This window comes from Canis lupus, chromosome 3, assembly GCF_011100685.1.
Source record: "Canis lupus familiaris isolate Mischka breed German Shepherd chromosome 3, alternate assembly UU_Cfam_GSD_1.0, whole genome shotgun sequence".
Taxonomy (NCBI): Eukaryota; Metazoa; Chordata; class Mammalia; order Carnivora; family Canidae; genus Canis; species Canis lupus.
In genome coordinates, this window is record NC_049224.1 from 63,397,702 (window position 1) to 63,416,521 (window position 18,820).

An 18,820-nucleotide genomic window follows, 5' to 3' on the forward strand; every position below is an offset into this window, starting at 1 on the left:
GCCTGCAGGTGGGTGGACACATCCACACACCATAAATGGTGACCCACCCGAATTCCATGGGGACAAAAGCTCCTATGCTTGGACATCCCAGACCTCTTCATCTGGCTATTGATTCGTATCCTTTAATAGCCTTTGTAATAAATCGATAACCAAGTAAGGACATGGGTTTCCTGAGTTCTGTGAGCCACCCTAACAAATTAATTGGGGGGTCATGGGAACCTCTGATTTATAGCCAGTTGGTCAGAAGCACAGGTAACAACAACTTAGTCTTGCAGTTGACATCTGAAATGGAGCTCAGTCTTGTGGGATGAGCCCTCACCCTTGGGATGCTATCTCCAGGTAGGTAGTGTCAGAATTAAGTTGAATCGTAGGACACTCAGTTGGTGTCTGAGAATTGCTTGTTGGTGTTGGGAACTCCCCCACCCCAAACCCCCCCACACACATACCCTAAAAGGAATTTGTAATTGGTGTCAGAACCTCTGTAGAGAGGGTAAAAATGGGCCTTTTAGGAGGCTCTAAACCAACCACAACACAAGCAGAGTAAACCTCCCATAGGTTTACTGGAGCAATTCACTAGGGATGAGTGTCCAGTTTGATATAAACCCTGGGTGTTAAGCTTGGCATCATCCTAAGGGCTGCTGAGCAAGAAAGCAGGCAGTGCTGCTCTGAATCCTCTGCTGGCCCCAAGGACAGAGGGGTCCTATCACAGAGTGAGAGACTTTCGCACTATTTTTTGCAAACCTTAGCTCAGACCTCTTCATTCCCATTTCCTTGAGATACAAATGTCACCAACTGGAATTCTCTGAGCCTTGCAGCAGGTCCAAGAGGAGGAAATATTGGAGAGTCTGAAAAGTAGGAGATTCTCCTGTCTTATGAAATAAACCCAGCATCTTTGACTGAGTGTCCCATGGGAGGAGTAAACCAATTGCCCTTTTTAGGGAGTAGCAGAGCCAAAGACACAAATAAGCGTCTAAAGGCACCACTGCATTCAGTTGGCTCCCTGGGGCTCCAGGGCGCTCAGTGCTCCCCAACTGGAGCCTCCTGCCTTTGGTGAAACCCCATTTCTCATTGTTCCCAGAGGCTGCATGTGGGAGTGGAGAGGGCTTAGGGCCAGGACCCTGCTGCCCAGGGCTTCAGTCCTGCCCCCACCTTTACCTGTCTTCAGTCTGGTCAGTTCCCTACAACTGGCTGTTTAAAAGGGGGAGGGAGATGTTGCTTTCTGCATCTTTCCTGTGTGACCTCAGGAAAGCTAGTTCATCACCCCCAGCCCCAATTTCCTCCTCTAAAAGGTGGGCTGTATCTTTTTTTATTTTTTATTTATTTTTATTATTTTTTTTATTTTATTGAGAGAATATGCGTGTGCACATTGTGGGGGGAGGTGGGGAGTGCAACGGCAGAGAAGGAGAGAGAGAATCCCAAGCAGGACACTCCATACTAAGCACTGGGCCCAACCTGGGGCTCAATCTCACGACCCTGAGATCATGACCTGAGCCTAAATCAAGAGTCAGAGGCCTAACTGACTGAGCCACCCAGGTGCCCCAAGGTGGGCTGTGTCTTAACTGGAACTCTCTGTTGCAAAAAAACCCCAGAAACCATATTAGTTTCTTCTTGCTGCTATAACAAAATATCCCACACTTGGTGGCTGAAGACATCACAGATTTATTATCTGACAGTCCTGGAGGTCAGAAGTCCTAAAATCAAAGTGTTGGCAGGACTGTGCTCCTTCTAAAAGCTCTAAGGGAGGATCTGTTTTCCTGACTTTTCTGGCTTCTGGAGGCTGCCTCCATTCCTGGGCTCCTGGCCCCTTCCTGCATCAACTAAATCAACAGTGTAGCATGTACCATCTTCAAATATCCCTCCCTCTTCATCTCCCTCTTCCCTAACACCTTCCCTACTCCTGTGCCCCTCCCCTCCACCACTGCTTCCTCTGTGACTACACTGGGCCCACCCAGATAATTTGGGATAATCGCCCATTTCAGGATCCTTAACTTAATCACACCTGCAAAACTCCTTTCACCGTATAAAGTGACAGAGTCACAGGTTCCAAGGATTCCCACATGGACTGCTTAAGGACCGTTATTGCTTCTACCCCCCAGAAACCAACTCGAATGAGCTTAGGCAGTGAAGAGATTTCTTTTTCTTTTTTTTTTTTTAAGATTTTATTTATTTATCATGATAGAGAGAGAGAGAGAGAGGCAGAGACACAGGCAGAGGGAGAAGCAGGCTCCATGCAGGGAGCCTGACATGGGACTCGATCCCGGGACCCCAGGATCACACCCTGGGCCAAAGGCAGGCACTTAAACCGCTGAGCCACCCAGGCTGCCCAGATTTCTATTAAAGTTGACACAGCTGCTCATAGAACCCGCTTTGTGTGTTTGATATGAGACCTTGAATAAATGAATGTGTCAAAGAATGGCTGACCGAATGAAATAATCATAAATGAAGTAAGAATAAGTGAACCTAAGGGCAGAGACACAGTCAGTTCTGAGGACCAGACTAGACCAGAGACTGAAAAAACTGTAGGGACCCCTCCTCCTTTTGTTTCTGATCTGCTCTGCACTTCAGCCCTTGGCTGCCCTCACAGTCAGCTCTCTCTACCTGTCTGGTTTGGGGCCAGTGTAAGATGGTCACCTCATTCCTCCTGAGTGTGTTAAAACTGGAACCAACCCGTCAGTGTCTGTCTGTCTCTTTATTTCTCTCTCTCTCTCCGTGGCCTCCTAACACCAAATTCCCAATGACTGTCTCAGCTCGGAACAGGTGTCCACTCTGGTCTAATCAGCTGTGAATTGGGGTTAGGTTCACACAGTACAAAATAGCTGCTGTGGCCAAGCCATCACCGTCATCTCAGGTCAGGGATCATTCTCAGTAGCCCAAGAAGTAGTGAGTGCTCAGTGGGCCCTTGGAGGAAGAACTTGGCAGAGGGGACAGGTCTCCCATCTGTGCTCACTTTCACCCACTTTCACCCACAGGCCACTGAGGAGCGCTTGAAGAAGGAATCCAGCCACAGCCTCCAGATCCAGCACCAGGCACACCGGCTAGAGCTCCAGGCCTTGGAAGAAAAGGCCCGGCAAGAGCTCCAGGGGGAGCTGGAGAGGATGGAGGCTCAGCAGGCTCTGCTGTTAGGTATACAGGCAGCCACCCCTGGGAGGTGCTCCCCAGCCGGGTCCACACGTGGAGGCCAGGGGCAAGATGGGGCCCTGGGTCTGGAGGCACACAGGCCAGGGTGACTATCCTGGCTCTGCCACCAACTAGCTAGGAAACCCAGGGTTGGGGTGGGGGTGGGGTCACTGTCAATCTCAGTTTTCTTTTCCATAAAACAGAGTCACCATTGTCTCTACCTCATAGGGGTGGTATGTGGATTTGATGGGATATTAAATATAATATGCCTAGCATATGACAGGGGCCAGATGAATGTAGACCGTAGTCCAGGTTTTCTGCTATCCAAAAGCAGGACGTGCCTATGAAATATTTCATAAGGCAAAATGGCAAAAAGGGAAGAAGCAATTACCATTAATTTAAATGAAACACTTTTGAGCATTCCCAGACCCCAAAAGTCATCTCTCCTAGGCCTTCCTGATACCATGGGACATATCTTGCTAACAGGTGCACACAGTGATGGAGATAAAGCCCAGATATTCCCAGACACAGTGCAGACCTCTGGCGCTCCACCCTCAGATGCTGAGTGTGTTTCCCAGAGGGTAGGCGCTGGGGGGTGTCTCTCTCGCTGCCCGCTGCCTGCTGCCCAGGGTGGCACTGCTTCTGGACCGCTGGCTGCAAAACCAGCAAAAACAAAACAAGAAACCAAAAAACAAAAAACCCTGATATTTTCCCTTTTCTCTTTTTTATGTAAAAATGAAAGTCTTCAGATTTCCCTAGGTTAATGAAAATAGGTTCTAATGTAGAGAAAAGCAAAGTGGTATAAGGCAAACTTTCAAAAAGCAGAGGCATCTATATTATCATCATTATTATTCGATATAAGCCAGATCTCTGAGCCACGGTGAGACTTCCTGGGATTGCCTCAACCTCTCATTTTCATTCTGAAGATTTCTGCAAATTTGGGGGACTAAGGCCTCCAGGCTCATGCACTTTCCTCTGCTTCTTTTTCCTGCTCCCACATCATCCTCAGCACCAAACTCACCTCTTCTTGAAACATCCAAAACCAGTCACACAGGCCCTGGGTGGCTCAGGCAGTTGAGTGTCTGCCTTCTGCTTGAGCTGTGATCCTGGGGTCCTGGGATCAAGTCCCACTGGGGCTTACTGCTCAGCAGGGAGTCTGCTTCTCCCTCTACCCCTGCCCCCTGCTCATGATCTCTCTCTCTCTCTCTCAAATAAATTAAAAGAAAAAAATAAAAATAAATAAATTAAAAGAAAAAAAGTCATGCAGAGCATTTTGGAAGTTACCAGCAGTAAAGATCTCCTAAGCCGGACTGGTTGGGCATGAAGCCCAGCTCCCAACACTCATAAGTTTCATGACTTTGGGCAAGTTACTTAACTGCTCTGTACCTCTGTGCCTCTGTACCTCTTTGCTCATCTGTAAAGTGGGAATAATTACAGCATCCACCCGGTATGCAGTAAATCCTATGCAGATGTTCACTATTTTCATTACTGAATATTCCCACATTGCATGGCTGGCCCTAGAAGCCTCTTTCTGTTTCTGCAGATAATTTTTTCTCTCATTTTCACCTTCTTCTCTTCAGTCTTACTTTTAAAAAAATATATTTTATTTATTTGTTCATGAGAGACACAGAGAAGGATCACGCCCTGAGCTGAAGGCAGTCACTCCACCACTGAGCCACCCAGGCGCCCCTTCCATCTCACTCTTAAGAGCAAGACAAATGCCTCTCCTTATTTCATGCCTAGCATTAAAGACCATATTGGCCTTATTAATTTTTTTTTCAAACCCAGCTGGGGTTCTCCTTAAGAGAATTTTAGGAAAGAGCATTTTCTTTACCTTCATAAGTGAAAACCATCTACTTGCTGCTCGGTTGTGCTTTCACTAGATAGTGTGTCCTGCTGACTGTACATCAGCACGTCAGTCAGCTCTGCCTATTTCTGGAGGAAGTGACATGGGGAGCAGGCAGGAGAGAGAAAGTGTCCCATAGATTCCCCAGTTAACGTCCAGGTGGGAAATGCTAAGTTGGCATCCTCTCAAGAAGACAGATTATACAAAATAAAACCCAGGCTGTGCCAGGTTTTATTTTGTCTCAGGTACAAGACAAGATTCAGATCAGGTTGGAAACCCTGGTGATTCCAGCACCCAGCAACAGCTGTCCCTACCGCCACTTGCCTGGCCCCTCTGACTCCACAGCAGGCTGGTCCTTTCCTGGACAAAAGATTCAGGAGAGAGCCTGGGTACCTGCTGGGATTCTCAACACAGTCCCAGGAAGAAGGGGCTCTGTGGACTCTGTAATGATGATAGCAAATCGTTGGCATTGTGGGTGGTATTGGGTGAGTGGGAGCACCTACCATGACAGGGCGATTAAATTAGACATCCCTGGTCCCAACTACTGCTATTCCACCGTCTGTGTGAGACACACCTGACCTGCAGTGTAGGTCAGTGTATGAGGGGCAGGGAGCGTCCATCAGATTACCTGATACACTGGGGTGGGGATCTGGACATGCTGGATGGATAGGTGGATGGGTAGAAGGGCAGGTGGACATGTGGATGGATAAATGGGCTGATGGAAAGATGGGCAGGTAGATGTGTAAATGGGTGGAAAGGATGGTGGATGGATGGGTGGATGGATGGAGGGGGGCGAAGGAAGAGTGGGGAAAGGAGGAAGAGGGAAGGGAATATATGACAGAAGACGGAAGGGTAATAAATGAACTCACTCTAGTTATGCTAGAGTGCAAAAGGATTTTGTTGCACATATTTTTGTGATAAAGGATTTCAAAATATTGAATTGGGTTTGGATTTTTTTTTTTTAAAGAAAATAGGCTGTAGAGAACACTATATTAAAACCCTGGTGGGGAGGAAAGATAACCTAGTAAATTTTTCAACATATCATCAGAATGACGAAGCTCTACTGCGCTGAATATACTATAACTTTCAAAGAAGCTTCGTAAGTTTATGGGAAATCTTTTGCAATTGACACACTTTTACAATATCATTAATTTCCACTGTAAATATCACTTGTTTATTTTACAAATATATATTGAGCACTTGCTCTATACTAAGGCTTCTACCAGGTATCTTATGGCTTATGGAATCACTGGAACAATGTTTCAAAAATAATTTGCCATCACTAACCTACAGAGTCTCAAAAGTCCTTAACAGAAAAGGAAAGTGTCAAATTTACTAGCATTTGAAAATTATCTTCTCTTAAAAAGTTAATAGCTCCTCCTTCTCCAGAGTCCCTCAGGCAGGAGCTGTCGGAGCAGCGGGCTGCCTGTTCTGAGCACCAGAAGGACCTGGAGGCGCTGCAGGCCGAGCGGAGGGCCGCGGGCGGCTGGGGCAGGCGGCAGGCCGTCGCCCAGTGTCCAGGAGACAGCGAGGACCTCGCCGTCGCTGCAGAGGTCAGCGCCCCCATTCTGCCCACACCAAACCCCTCTTGGAGCGGCGTCAAGGCTGCCAGGAGAAAATCATAAAGGAGGGGCTCTGGGTGCTCATCGTTCCCTTCTGAAATGGGGAGGGCCCTTGGGAGATGCTTGATGGGCCTACAGACTCCCATTTCGAAAAGCAAAACACAAGTTTTAAGCGCCGCATGTTATTTTAAATTCAGACACAGTAGCATTTCAGAGTGTCACTGCCAGATAGGCCCTAGCATCAGCCAGTCCGCGTTACTCCTTCAAATCCGCGCAGAGTGCCTCAGAACACCTCCCCAGACAGCCGTGCAGCCACAGTCCCACCTGGCAGGCAGCGCAGTGACCTCCTCCCAGCCCAGGCCTGTCTCCCAGGCACCCACCGTGTGCCACACAGTGTCAGGTACTCATCTGTATAAGGGCTGCAGTCACTCCCTCCTGCTATCAGAATGACCTCCAAAGGGCCGGCAATGAAAAGCCTTCACCCACTGGCCACACTTGGTATCTGCAGCCATGTCCCCCTCTGCTCTAAACGTGGGCTCTCTGTCCTGCTTCTGGGCCTTTGTATGTGTCCACTCCCTGCTTGGGATGCCTTCCTCCCTCCCCAGTTCCCAGCTCACCCTCTGGGCCAGGCGTCTCCCCTCCAATGTTAGTGTATGTACTGCTGAAGCGAGCTCGAGGGGGCCCCCTTCCTCACCTGTGACCTCGCGGGTCTCTGAGCAACCAGAGCACTTCTTAGTATATAATTCAGCTGGCACTGGCGTCTACTGCATGGTCCAGTGAGACAGCTGTCATATCATGGGTGCTCTTCATGGGTGTTCCCAAGTGGGCTAGGAGTCTTTTGAGAACCAGGCATGTCTGCCTCATTTCATTTCCACCCCTACTCTCCACACTCGGCACAGCAGTCTGTGGATGCCGATGATTAGTTGGGGTCCCAGCCCTGCTGAAGATCCTGGGGACATGGGGACGGGTCACTCAAGATTTTGCTGGTACTGAGCACCTGAAGACGATTTGTGTTTAATGAGAAATATTAAATGACGAATCACAAGGAGCTCAGCCTGGTCAGTAAAGTCTAGTGAGGGAAGACAGGATATATTCCAGCAAGTGTTCTGGATTGGTGGGAGCCACCTATGCCTGTGGAAGGGGGCAGGAGGAAATGTAGGATTGTGACAGCTGTGATGATGAGCTCCCTGAGTGCTGTGCATAGAACCCCAGGATTACTGGGTAGATGAGGGGATACCTGGCCACCAGGTGCCTGCCCTTACCTTCATCTCATCGGAGAGAAGCCCTGAACCCTCTGGGAGGAACAGCAAGGCCTCAGCTGAAAACCCACCCAGAGAAGAAATGTGGGAGTATTAGCAAGGAGGAAGAGCCCCAGGCAGCAGGAGTGATCAAGGGGAGGGAGGGCACCCAATAGAGGGAGGGATGCAGCCTTAAGTTGGCCACCAGTGCAGGTAAGTGGTGTCCCACCTGCTGGGGTCTTCTGAGGAGCCCTGTGACCTCATTCTCTTGTCTGTCCCAGCTAGGGACAGGGCTCTTTCTCCCATTAGTCAAGGATGGCCCCACACGACCTTAACCGAGCTCTTCCAGGTTGTATGTATGGGAGTGCCAGGTGCTCATGTGCCCATGGGTGTCACACACATGCAAGCCCCAGGCCAGGAAGCAAGAGGTACAAGGCATGGGCCGGGCTGCTCCCTGTGCAAAGCTGTTCCGTCCTCGTGTGGAATAAGCAAATGCAGAAACCTTCGGCCTGTTTGACGGGCCTTGCAAACTGCAGCATTCACTAACCCGGGGTTCACCGGCCCCATTTAATTTAGACATAGAGTTCCCGAATTTCTCTCTGAACCCCTGGTGTTCAAGCGTCATTTCATTTAGCAAGCGTTTATTTGGCACCTCCTGGATACCAGCCACTGTGCCGGGTGCCCTCAGACTGGAAAACTGGAGGGGAGATGGTGCTGCCAGTCCGGGTGAGAAGAGAAAGCTGGTGGCCTCTCCCCAGGCGGTGCCGTCCAGGCGGGGAGGGCGCTCTGGGTGGAGAACCAGCAGGGGAGCCCAGGAAGCGGGGGAGCGCTCGGGCTCGGGCTCGGGCTCGCTCTGAAGCCACATCCTGGGCTCCCCGACGCCCTTGCTAACCTCCGAGGGCCAGACTGGGCCAGCCCCCGACGCGGGAGGACCTGGAGATGGGCCGTGAGCCCTGCATCGCGAGCAGGAGGCCGGCGCGGGCTGCGGCACGCCTGGGGCGCCCTGAAAACACCTCCCGGGTCCTCTCTCCCCAGGACGGGGGCGGCCCGGGCCAGGCCGGCTCCCCGAAGGCCGCCGCGGAAGCAGAGGCGGACGAGGCGCGCGGCGTCCGGGAGGAGAACTCGCAGCTCCGCGACACGGTGCAGCGGCTGCGGGCCGAGGTGGAACAGCACCAGCAGGAGGCGCTGCAGCTCCGCGACCAGCGCAGGTGGGTGTCCAGGCCCGGCTCCCGCCTCGCTCCTCCCCACGCCGAGCCTCAGATCCAAGGCTCACCCACTCGCCATCTCCCCAAAGGAAAGACGCCCTGATGCTAGCACTTCCCTGGTGCTACTCCAGCCCCGTAAAAAGCGCTAGTGCGCTGGGCCCAAAACTGCAGAGCTGGGCAGCCCCGGTGGCGCAGCGGTTTAGCGCCGCCTGCAGCCCAGGGTGTGATCCTGGTAGACTCGGGATCGAGTCCCACATCAGGCTCCTTGCATGGAGCCTGCTTCTCCCTCTGCCCGTGTCTCTGCCTCTGTGCGTGCGTGTGTGTGTGTGTGTGTGTGTGTGTGTGTGTGTGTCTCATGAATAAATAAATAAAATCTTAAAAAAAAACCTGCAGAGCATTTGCCCTGGAGTAAAGAGGGAACCCGGTTTCCCTACAAGTCAAGGAATTTATGAAATCAGACCTAACCATACCAAAAGCATCTTAATTTTTTTTAAATTGTATTTATTCACTCACAAGAGACACACAGAGAGAGGCGGAGACAGAGGGAGAAGCAGGCTCCATGCAGGGAGCCCAATGTGGGATTCCATCCCGGGTCTCCAGGATCACACCCTGGGCCAAAGGCAGATGCCTATCCACTGAGCCACACAGTTGTCCCCCAAAAGCATCTTCAAAACCAGCCTTAGGGAGACAGTGCGATGGAGTAGTTCAAACAGTGCCATGTGCTCTTTAACCAGCTGGGTGAGCTCCTGGAGTCCGCTAACTTCCCCAAGACCATGCCCTCATTCATCTGCAAGTGGAGGTAAGACCACCACCTCTCAGGAATGTCCTGGAATGCAGTGAAATGGAAGCAAGATTTAGCCCTGGCCCTGGCTAACTTGGTCAACCGTGGTGGTTACTGTTACTGCCTGATCCACGTTGGATAGCTCATTATCAGTCCTGAATTCACAGCTCTTTACCCCCCTTACTGGAAAGTTTAGAACTACAGATGGAATGCAGGGGTAGGAGGTGCTGAGAAGGGGTCCCACAAGCAGGGTTCATCCTGGACAGCACAACTCAGAGACCTCTTCCCGGGGTCCTGACTTTACATTCAGAACCACTCCCCCACATTTTCTCCCCCACCCAGCCACTCAACAGAGGGTGGAGAAACCCCAGTGCCCAAGAGTTTCAGTCCCTAGAGCCTGGGCAAGTCTAGCTCTGCTTCCATCCACCCGCAGGCTGCTGGAGGAGGATCAGCAAGCCCAGCGGGCCCGGGAGGTGGAGAAGCTACGCCAGGAACATCGGAAGGAGATGCAGGCCATGGTGGCAGATTTCAGCAGTGCTCAAGCCCGGCTCCAGGCCCGGCTAGCTGCCCTGGAAGCTGAGTAAGTGAGGCCTTGGGCCCCAGGTTAGGGCCCAGCTTAGGCCCCTAGTTGATGCACATTTTATTAGGGTAACCAGCTCATCACAGTGTGCCTGGGACTCCCCCAGTTTTGAAACTACAGGTCCTGAGTTCTAAGAAGCACTTCTGTCCTGGACAAATGTGGGTAGTTGGTCACCTATCACTTTATGAGTCTGCATTTTCATTGTGCAGAGCACTGGGAATCTGTGAGGAATCATCATGCTTTGTGGACTTGGTTTGACCCACATGCTGGGAAATAATCAGAAGGATCAAGGCTACTCTTTTTAATGAACATTTGTCCCCTTCTAACGTGCCTCACAGCTGCCCTTCACATAGAAATTGTTACTCCCCCAGACACATAAAGGAAGCGAGGACCCTCATATATGTGTGCATGCATCCATTTATTTATTCAACAGACATTTATCAAGAGCCTGCTGTGTCCCCGCACTCTTTGAGGCTCTGGAGTAACAGCCTGGAGCTAAACAAAGTCTAGGCTCTCATAGAGCTCGCAGATTCTAGATGGGGATGCAGAAAAGAAAGAAGAAAATAAACATTTAACTTCATGGCAGGTAGTGAAAATGCTAGAAGGAAAACAGGATCGGTGTCTAGGGAGTGGCAAGGGTGGGCCAGGAATTCCTCCCTGAGGAGATGACACTTAAGCACAAGCAGGTGAGGAAATGAGAGAGCCATCTGGAGGAAGAGCATTCCCAGCAGCTACAACAGCAAGTGCAAGGGCCCTGGGGCCTACTTCACATAACTGAACAGCTAGGAATAAGTAAGAAGATGAGTGGTAGGAATTGAGATTGCTGGGGTAGCTGGGAGGGATGAAGGAGACCCTGCTCTAAACAGGAAGGAATTTGGATATGTTCAGAGTACACTGGGAAGCCACTGCAAGGCTTTGAGCAGGAGTGACCTGGTCTGATTTATCTTTTAATGGGGTCTCTGGGTACTGAGAGGAGAAAAGACTGTAGGGGGTGGGGAGGGTCAGAGTTAGCAGCAGGGAGACCAGTTGGAAGGTGAAACCACTTACCTAAATGTCAGGCAGCACTGAGTGAATCTAAATGTCGCCTGTCTGACCCTTAGATTGTGCTCTTTAAAAAATGTTCTCCGCTGTCTCCAATACAAAGCAAATCATCCAAAATCCAGAGGGGAAGGTTTTATGGGCTAATGGACACTTGCCACATGCCAGGCTCCATTATCTCCTTGAATCCTCACAACCACCCAGTTTCATGCCCATTTTTTTTTATGAGGGGCACCATGCTAAGTGCTTTTAATTGTATTAACTCAATTTAAGCTCACAACTTGATTCATGCCCATTTTATAGAAGAGGGAACCGACGGTTCCAGGGAAAGGCTACATAGCCAGAAAAAGGCAGAGTAGGGATTAGATTCCAAGTCATCTCGTGCCAAAGTCCCCTCTTATCAACTCCAGTCCATAGGTCATCTGCAGCCCTAACCCTCTCTGGCTCCCCACCATGCCTTGAGTTCTTGCCTTGAGTTCTTGCCCTTGGCTTCAAGGTGAAGGGCGGGGGTACCAGCTGCCCGGCTGCCCTGCCCGAGAACCAGCGCGTGCCATGCTCCCTATAGGCCAGCAGGTGGCGCCATAGGCACGTCAGCATTAGCGCAGCGGCCGCCGGGGAGGGCGGTGCCTCGCGGAGGGGCGCGTGTCCCTCGGGAGACCTCCCTGATTCCTTTTTTTTTTTTTTTTTTTTAAGATTTTTATTTGCTTATTAGAAACAACAGAGAGAGAGAGAGAGAGGCAGAGGGAGAAGCAGGCTCCATGCAGGGAGCCCGACGCAGGACTCGATCCGGGGTCTCCAGGGTCAGGCCCTGGGCTGAAGGCGGCGCTAAACCGCTGAGCCACCCGGGCTGCCCGACCTCCCTGATTCTTGATGCTTCACTGAGGGCAGCGTGTGTAGCACACACAGCCCTTTGGCTCCTTGGCCCCGCAGCCTCTGGGGAAGTAGCAAAGGTCAGACTGGGAGTCGGGGTCCTGGGCTCCACCCTGAGCTCTGCAGCCAAGCTCCCAGGGCCTTGGTTTCCCGCTTCGTGAATAGATTGGTTGGCTGGCCAGGCTAAGCTCAGAGCAGCGCCCCCGCCGCGGGTCCTGGTGGTAGGAGGCTAACTGCATGCCTGCTCCTACAGACTCAAAGATTCCGGAGAGAAGCCAGGGAAGGGGGCGTCCAGGCCCGAGGATGCTCAGCTCATAGGCCGCCTGCAGACCCGCCTGAAGGAGAGAGAGGAGATCATCAAGCAGCTCATGGTGAGGCTGTCAGGGCCAACGCGGGGCCCTGCAGATCCTCCGGGAGGGCCATTTACTCTGCACCTGGCTCTGCTCTGGGTACCTGCAATTTTAATCCTGACAACCCTAAAACCACCTCCAAAAGATCCTTGATTCCTTTTGCCTATTATCTAAAAAAAAAAAACAAAAACAAAAAAACAAAACAAAAAACAAAACAAAACAAAAAACAATAATACAGGAAAATAAAGCAAAAAAAATCACTCAAGTCCCCCCAGCATCTACCTGATGCTGAGTGGTTTATTTTTTTTAAACCTACAGAATTGGGAAAATCTAAAATGGCTTGCCTTCTGTTTGAATTTTAGTAGAATCAGTCAAGCCAGTCATTGTTTATTGACCTTCCTTTTGCAAAAATGACTACCTGCTTTGCCGTTAGCGAGCCACCCCCTGGACTCCTTAGGGAGAAGAGTTTTCTCCTTCTGGTTCTGCATCCAACAGCCACCAAAGCCTGAGGCCATTTCTGGGGAATGCCCCTCCCTCCGCCCACCCCTGCCTGGTCACACAGCCTGTCCACCTCACATCCCTGTGCCCTGATACTTCCTCCACCGCTTTGGGCATCACCCAGCCTCTTGGTGCTCATGGGTCTGGTTGGAAGCATATCACCCCAGCTGAACTGGCAGGGACCGCTTCCCCTGGCTTACGTTCAGCCCTGGAGACAGTGGGTCTCCACTCACTCCTGTCGGTGTAGCCCACAGTGGGATAATCAGCCACATCAGAAGTGCAGCCGACCCCCCTCCCCAACCCCGTTTCTACCTCCACCACTTTAGTCCAAGCCCATCAGATGCACAGTGGAAAAACATTGGTCTCCCCACTCACTTGACTATTGCCCACATGCAGACTTCACATCAACCACAGCAGTCTTAGGAAAATATGTCAGATGACAGACAGCACGGCTCTGTTCAGCACCTCCCATGGCCTCCCATCCTTTTCCAAGTAAAATCCACAGTCTTAGAGTGGCCTGCATGGCCTCACGGCCTTCCACACACACAGCCATGTCTCTCAGATCTCAGTCCCATTCCCATCCCTGCCCCAACCACTGTTTCTTGTCAGTACATTGATGAGACAATCAGGAACATTTCACCACTAGCTGAAAATTAGATACTAAGGAACAGCTTGTTTGCTAAATATGACAAAAGTATTATGGTTGTGTGGGTTTTTTTTTAAAGAGTCATTATCTCTTAGAGATACATATTGATGTTTTTATAGATGAAATTATGCAATGACTGGAATTTGCTTTAAAAATAATACAGCAGGAAAGAGAAAAGTGAACAATGACACACATAAATAAGGTTGGCCATATAGTGATTGTATCTGGGGTTTGTTTTCTTTGTCTTAATTATTAACTTTCTGCAGTAGACTCTTTTCAGATGCTAAGAGTACCTGGATCATAAGCTTGCCCTTTCCTATACAAGAGAAGCTGGGGACTCAAAGGCCACAGGAGTAAAGGTGCTTCCTCAGAGCCTCAGGATGGCAGCTTGATCCCCACTGACCCCCCCTCCCCTCCCCTGACTCTCCTTCACTCTGTAACCTGCCCTCACACAGCCATCTTCCTTTGGGTTAAACCCAGTGCTGTATGGTTGGGCTCATGTGGACTCAGTTGTATTGTTCTTCCAGGAGGAGCGAAGATTTCACTATGCAGCCTTCCCCAGTGCCATGTCGCATCGTAATCGATCCTTCTCTTTCAATCCTCACCCAGGGTATCTGACCCCTTCCATGAAGGTAATTTGGTTTTCTGGTTTCAAGCATTATACAATTTGCTGGTTTCGTTTTCCTGAAGGTGACTGGAGCTCATTTGTCAGTGGGCTGGCATACATTCAGAGGGATAGCCATTGGAAATAAGACTCACAGGAAATACTCCAAATTACTAACAAACAGTATTTATATCTGGCTGGGCAGATTATGTGTACTTATAATTTTTTATGGGTTTTTTTATCTTCCAAATTTCCTATAAATAAACATGTCACTATTAATAAAGGTTACATCTGGGGGACAGGAAGGAGAGTAAAGAGCAGGAATCTCTCACTTCTTAACTTTTTTTCCCTGTATATGTTTTTGGAATTTGTCATGATTAGAATATTCACATCCATATTTCTCATCTATCACAAAATCCTAAAAGTGCTAAAAAATATTTTTTAATAGTTCAAAGGACAGTAAACCTAACCTAACCTGAACTGACGTGAGCTCATTTATAATTTTTTTAGGGGTTTTATTTGTTTGAGGAAGAATGAACACAAGAGGGGGAGAGGAGAGAAGCAGACTCACTACTCAGCAGGGAGCCCCCCATGGGGCTTGACCCCAGGACCCCAGGATCATGACCTGAGCTGAAGGCAGACACTTAACCAGCTGAGCCACCCAGGCACCCTTATAATTTTTATATATGCCTCTCAGTGCAGCAAGATCTAAGTTTCACTCTAGAAATAGTAACACTTGTGAGGACAATGGGCCTAGCTCCAGCTGGGGGTTTTATATGGCCTTCTAAAGTCTAAAAAATTTTCTTTGAATTACAAAACACATCCATGCCCATCAGTTTTAGATAAGAAATTGTGAACATATGCATTTCTTAAAACATAAAGTAGACTGGAGAAAAAAATGCTTTAAAAACTAACATGTAGGGATCCCTGGGTGGCGCAGTGGTTTGGCGCCTGCCTTTGGCCCAGGGCGCGATCCTGGAGACCCGGGATCGAATCCCACATCAGGCTCCGGGTGCATGGAGCCTGCTTCTCCCTCTGCCTGTGTCTCTACCTCTCTCTCTCTCTCTCTCTGTGACTATCATAAATAAATAAAAATTAAAAAAAAAAAATAAAAAAAAAATAAAAAATAAAAACTAACATGTAAATATGTAAATAAAATTATCGCCTCCCCTCCCATAGAGTTTTGGTTGGGTGGGCCTTTTTGCTTTTACAATAATGCCTCTTTGGGGTGGCACTAACAGGCCTTTCTTTTCATACAAAACAGAAAAAGAAGATGGAGGAAGTCCCTAGCCGAGTGGTCAGTGTGCCAAACCTTGCCTCCTACGCAAAGAACTTTCTGAGTGGCGATCTGAGCTCGAGGATCAGCGCCCCTCCGATAACTAAATCACCCAGCTTGGACCCAAGCCCCAGCTGTGGCCAGCCTTACAAACCCACCCAGTCTCTAGATGTGAAAACTGCCACGAGGTAGGGGGAAACTAGAATTTCCAGTTTCCATCAATAGAAGGGGAGTTTGGATTCCCTTCTGGCACCTCTTCAATACCCAGCATTCAGGCAGACATAAAGAATAGCAAAACAAGCCCTGCCTTGGACAAATTACAATCCAGCCAAATGGGAAGGCTGTGTAAGAGGAAGGATGTCATTCTTTAGAGGAGGTACTATTCTTGGTGTCAAAATCCAGAAAGCCTTTTGTTCCCCCCACGGATGATTAGACAAGGGACACTGAACTTAGTTGGTTGTGTCAGTGTGGGTAACACAGAAGATGGACCCTCATCATCTGACCCTGAGGTCTGGATTCAAATTCTGGTCCTCCTTGTTTTTAGCTAGGTGGCGTTGGGCAGGTTACTTGACCTCACTGGGTCTCCACTTTCTCGCCTCTAAAACAAAGATAATATAGCACCTATCTCATCAGACTGATTTGGAACTAAAGGAATGAATCTGTGAGACATGCTTAACACAGGACCTGGTACAGAAGCATTGTTTATTTCCACTATTATTATTAAGGTTATTTCTCAAGATTTATTGAATCACCTTGAAGTTTTAAGACCTCTTCATCTGTGGATTTGGTAGCTGAGGCAGCATGATGATCTCAGATACCGTCTTATTTTCCCAGAAACCCTTGCAACATGTTTCTCTTTGGGGAATGTGAGTTTTCCCTTTATTAGTTCTTCCTCCTATCCAATCTTCCATTCAGAGGCAAAATTTTACTTTCTAGGCTTGCCTGGAGCCCTGAGCACAGCCCTCTTTAACTGCTAGAGCCAACTCCTGACTCTGGCCTAGGGTTCATCTCAGGAACACACACCTGTGTGTAAAGCTGGGTTCCCAGTTTTATATGAAGCTTCACAAATGCAGATAGAGACCATTCAGGCAGATATACAACGTACTTTGTTGCTTACTTTTCCTCTTTTCAATTTATTAGGCTAATTCCGCAGTCTTACTGAGATGCTAGAACATAGTAGATAGCTTTGAAAGAAGCCAGACATTGTAAGGCTGTGATGATTAACTATTTCACTCCTTATTTTTGATGAGGTTTATTGTTTGTGCCTGAAATAAGGTTACATGATATGCCTCATTAGTCTTTTTTTTTTTTCTCATTAGTCTTAAGTAAAACCGAAGACTTATTTTCAAAATGGGAATTAGGTGTTTCCCTCCCCATCCCCATCTTTCACAACTTGTTTCCAGCTATGAATGTTGGCCAGTTACGTTGCACTGTCTTTCAAGGAGTAAAGAAGCAGATTTTTTACCTAAAAGATAGAGATGTATTAAGTCATTTGCTGAGTAATCTTCAAAACTACCTAACAAAATTGTTTGTTTGCTTGTTTTTAGGACACAAGATGGTGAAACAGCCCAACCCAAAGAAGTCCAGCAGAAACAGGGCTCTGCCCACCAGGAATGGTTTACCAAGTATTTTTCTTTCTAAACTGATTCTTGGGATCCATCACAAAGAGGACATTTGAAAAACATTTCTTTTAAAGCATCTGATTGAAGGAATGAACTAAACCAACCAACCAACCAAATAACTTGCTTGTGATATGATTTATATATAATAGTCAAAGCAAATTTTGGCATTAACATTTCCTATTTCATTGTGACACCAGTGCTTAAAAAATTTCTTGCCATTAAGATAAAAAAAAACTCCACACAACCCCCCCCACAAAACATGTTATCAAGACGCACCCATAGGAAAATGTTATTGATGTTGCTGACAACCTTCACATTGTATTTCTAGTGTCCGTAAGATTTCATTCTGCTTTATGGAGTATCAATCAGGCTTTGTGATTTCCATGGTCTACTTTAAAAGTGGTTTCATTTTTCCTTAGAAAGCTAGTGTCATCTCCATTTAGAAAGTATTTCTATGTAAATGACATTATTCCAAAATGCACATTCAACCTCAGTAGGAAGAAAAAAACAAACTTTGAAACACTCATGAAAGCCAATTTAAAAAAAAAACAAACGAGGCAACACTAGGAGTGGACTGTAGCAGACCTTGGCATACGTGGATTGAATGCTTTGACTTCAGAGGTCCAGGACATGAAGTAGACTATAGAGGAGATAACACCTACCTCAAAAGGGGCTTTGCAAAAATTAAGCAAAATATTATGGGTAATGATACCAATCAGGACTTGGAATTAACCACTGCCAGAGTTTTCCCGTGAATAACTGAGCCTCGCCCCATCATACCTCAGTTTCAATGACTATAGTTTCAAATTGGTCACTTGTCAAGGTTTCTAGAGTATTCTATGAAGTCAAAGATCTACTGAACCCATGGTCTTTGAGCTTGGGCCCTTTGCCTCATGGTGCATTGCTTCCCCACTGCATGGATGCCTGGCACAGTAAAGGGAATCGGGACTGGCCATTCACGGTGCTGACCTGTCAGTCCACACCGAATTGTCTGCCCTTCTGACGGAGGAGTGCGACTGGACAAGACAATACAATTTGGGCCAAGTATGTTCTCAGTCCTTTGGTGCTGGCCCCACAGGTGGCCGTAAACGGTTGTTTATTCTATGCACTGTCAAACCTTTGCTCTTTGAATAAAATTAAACTGGGCAATAAAAACAGCTGTGACTTGTATTTACCCAAAGAAAAGTGAAATTAGATGAAGACAGAGCTTGGAAACAGGAAGTTCACATCAACCTCAATTAGATCATCTTAAAAGTAGCTGCTTCCATATGTCATTTGAGAAATGCAATTACAACTCACAATTTAAAGGTAAAATCACTATCTGATCAAAACATGTGGCCCTTTAATTTCTTAAATACCAATACTTGTTACCAGACATGTAACATGCCATGTTATTTTTCAATATCATATTTTTAAAAAGATTTGAGAGTGAGCACACATAGAAATGGGGAGAAGGGGCAGTGGGAGGAGAAGCATATTGCCAGCTGAGCAGAGAGCCTGATGTGGGGCTCCATCCCAGGACCCCGAGGTCATGATCTGAGCCAAAGGCAGATGCTTAACTGAGCCACCCAGGTGCCCTAGTATCAC

The 18,820-nt window shown here is 48.3% G+C and overlaps 1 protein-coding gene across 1 annotated transcript in view; it reads left to right on the forward strand.

The window, feature by feature from the left end:
* FAM184B (family with sequence similarity 184 member B) overlaps positions 1-17,794 on the forward strand; it is a 131,561-nt gene extending 113,767 nt beyond the window's left edge. The window contains exons 11-18 of the mRNA XM_038533310.1: positions 2,970-3,123; positions 6,353-6,516; positions 8,799-8,971; positions 10,183-10,329; positions 12,491-12,608; positions 14,259-14,363; positions 15,600-15,799; positions 17,159-17,794. Coding sequence (XP_038389238.1) covers positions 2,970-3,123; positions 6,353-6,516; positions 8,799-8,971; positions 10,183-10,329; positions 12,491-12,608; positions 14,259-14,363; positions 15,600-15,799; positions 17,159-17,252 — 1,155 coding nt within the window. The 3' untranslated portion in view covers positions 17,253-17,794. The remainder of the gene's footprint in view (positions 1-2,969; positions 3,124-6,352; positions 6,517-8,798; positions 8,972-10,182; positions 10,330-12,490; positions 12,609-14,258; positions 14,364-15,599; positions 15,800-17,158) is intronic.
* Positions 17,795-18,820: the final 1,026 nt, after the last annotated feature.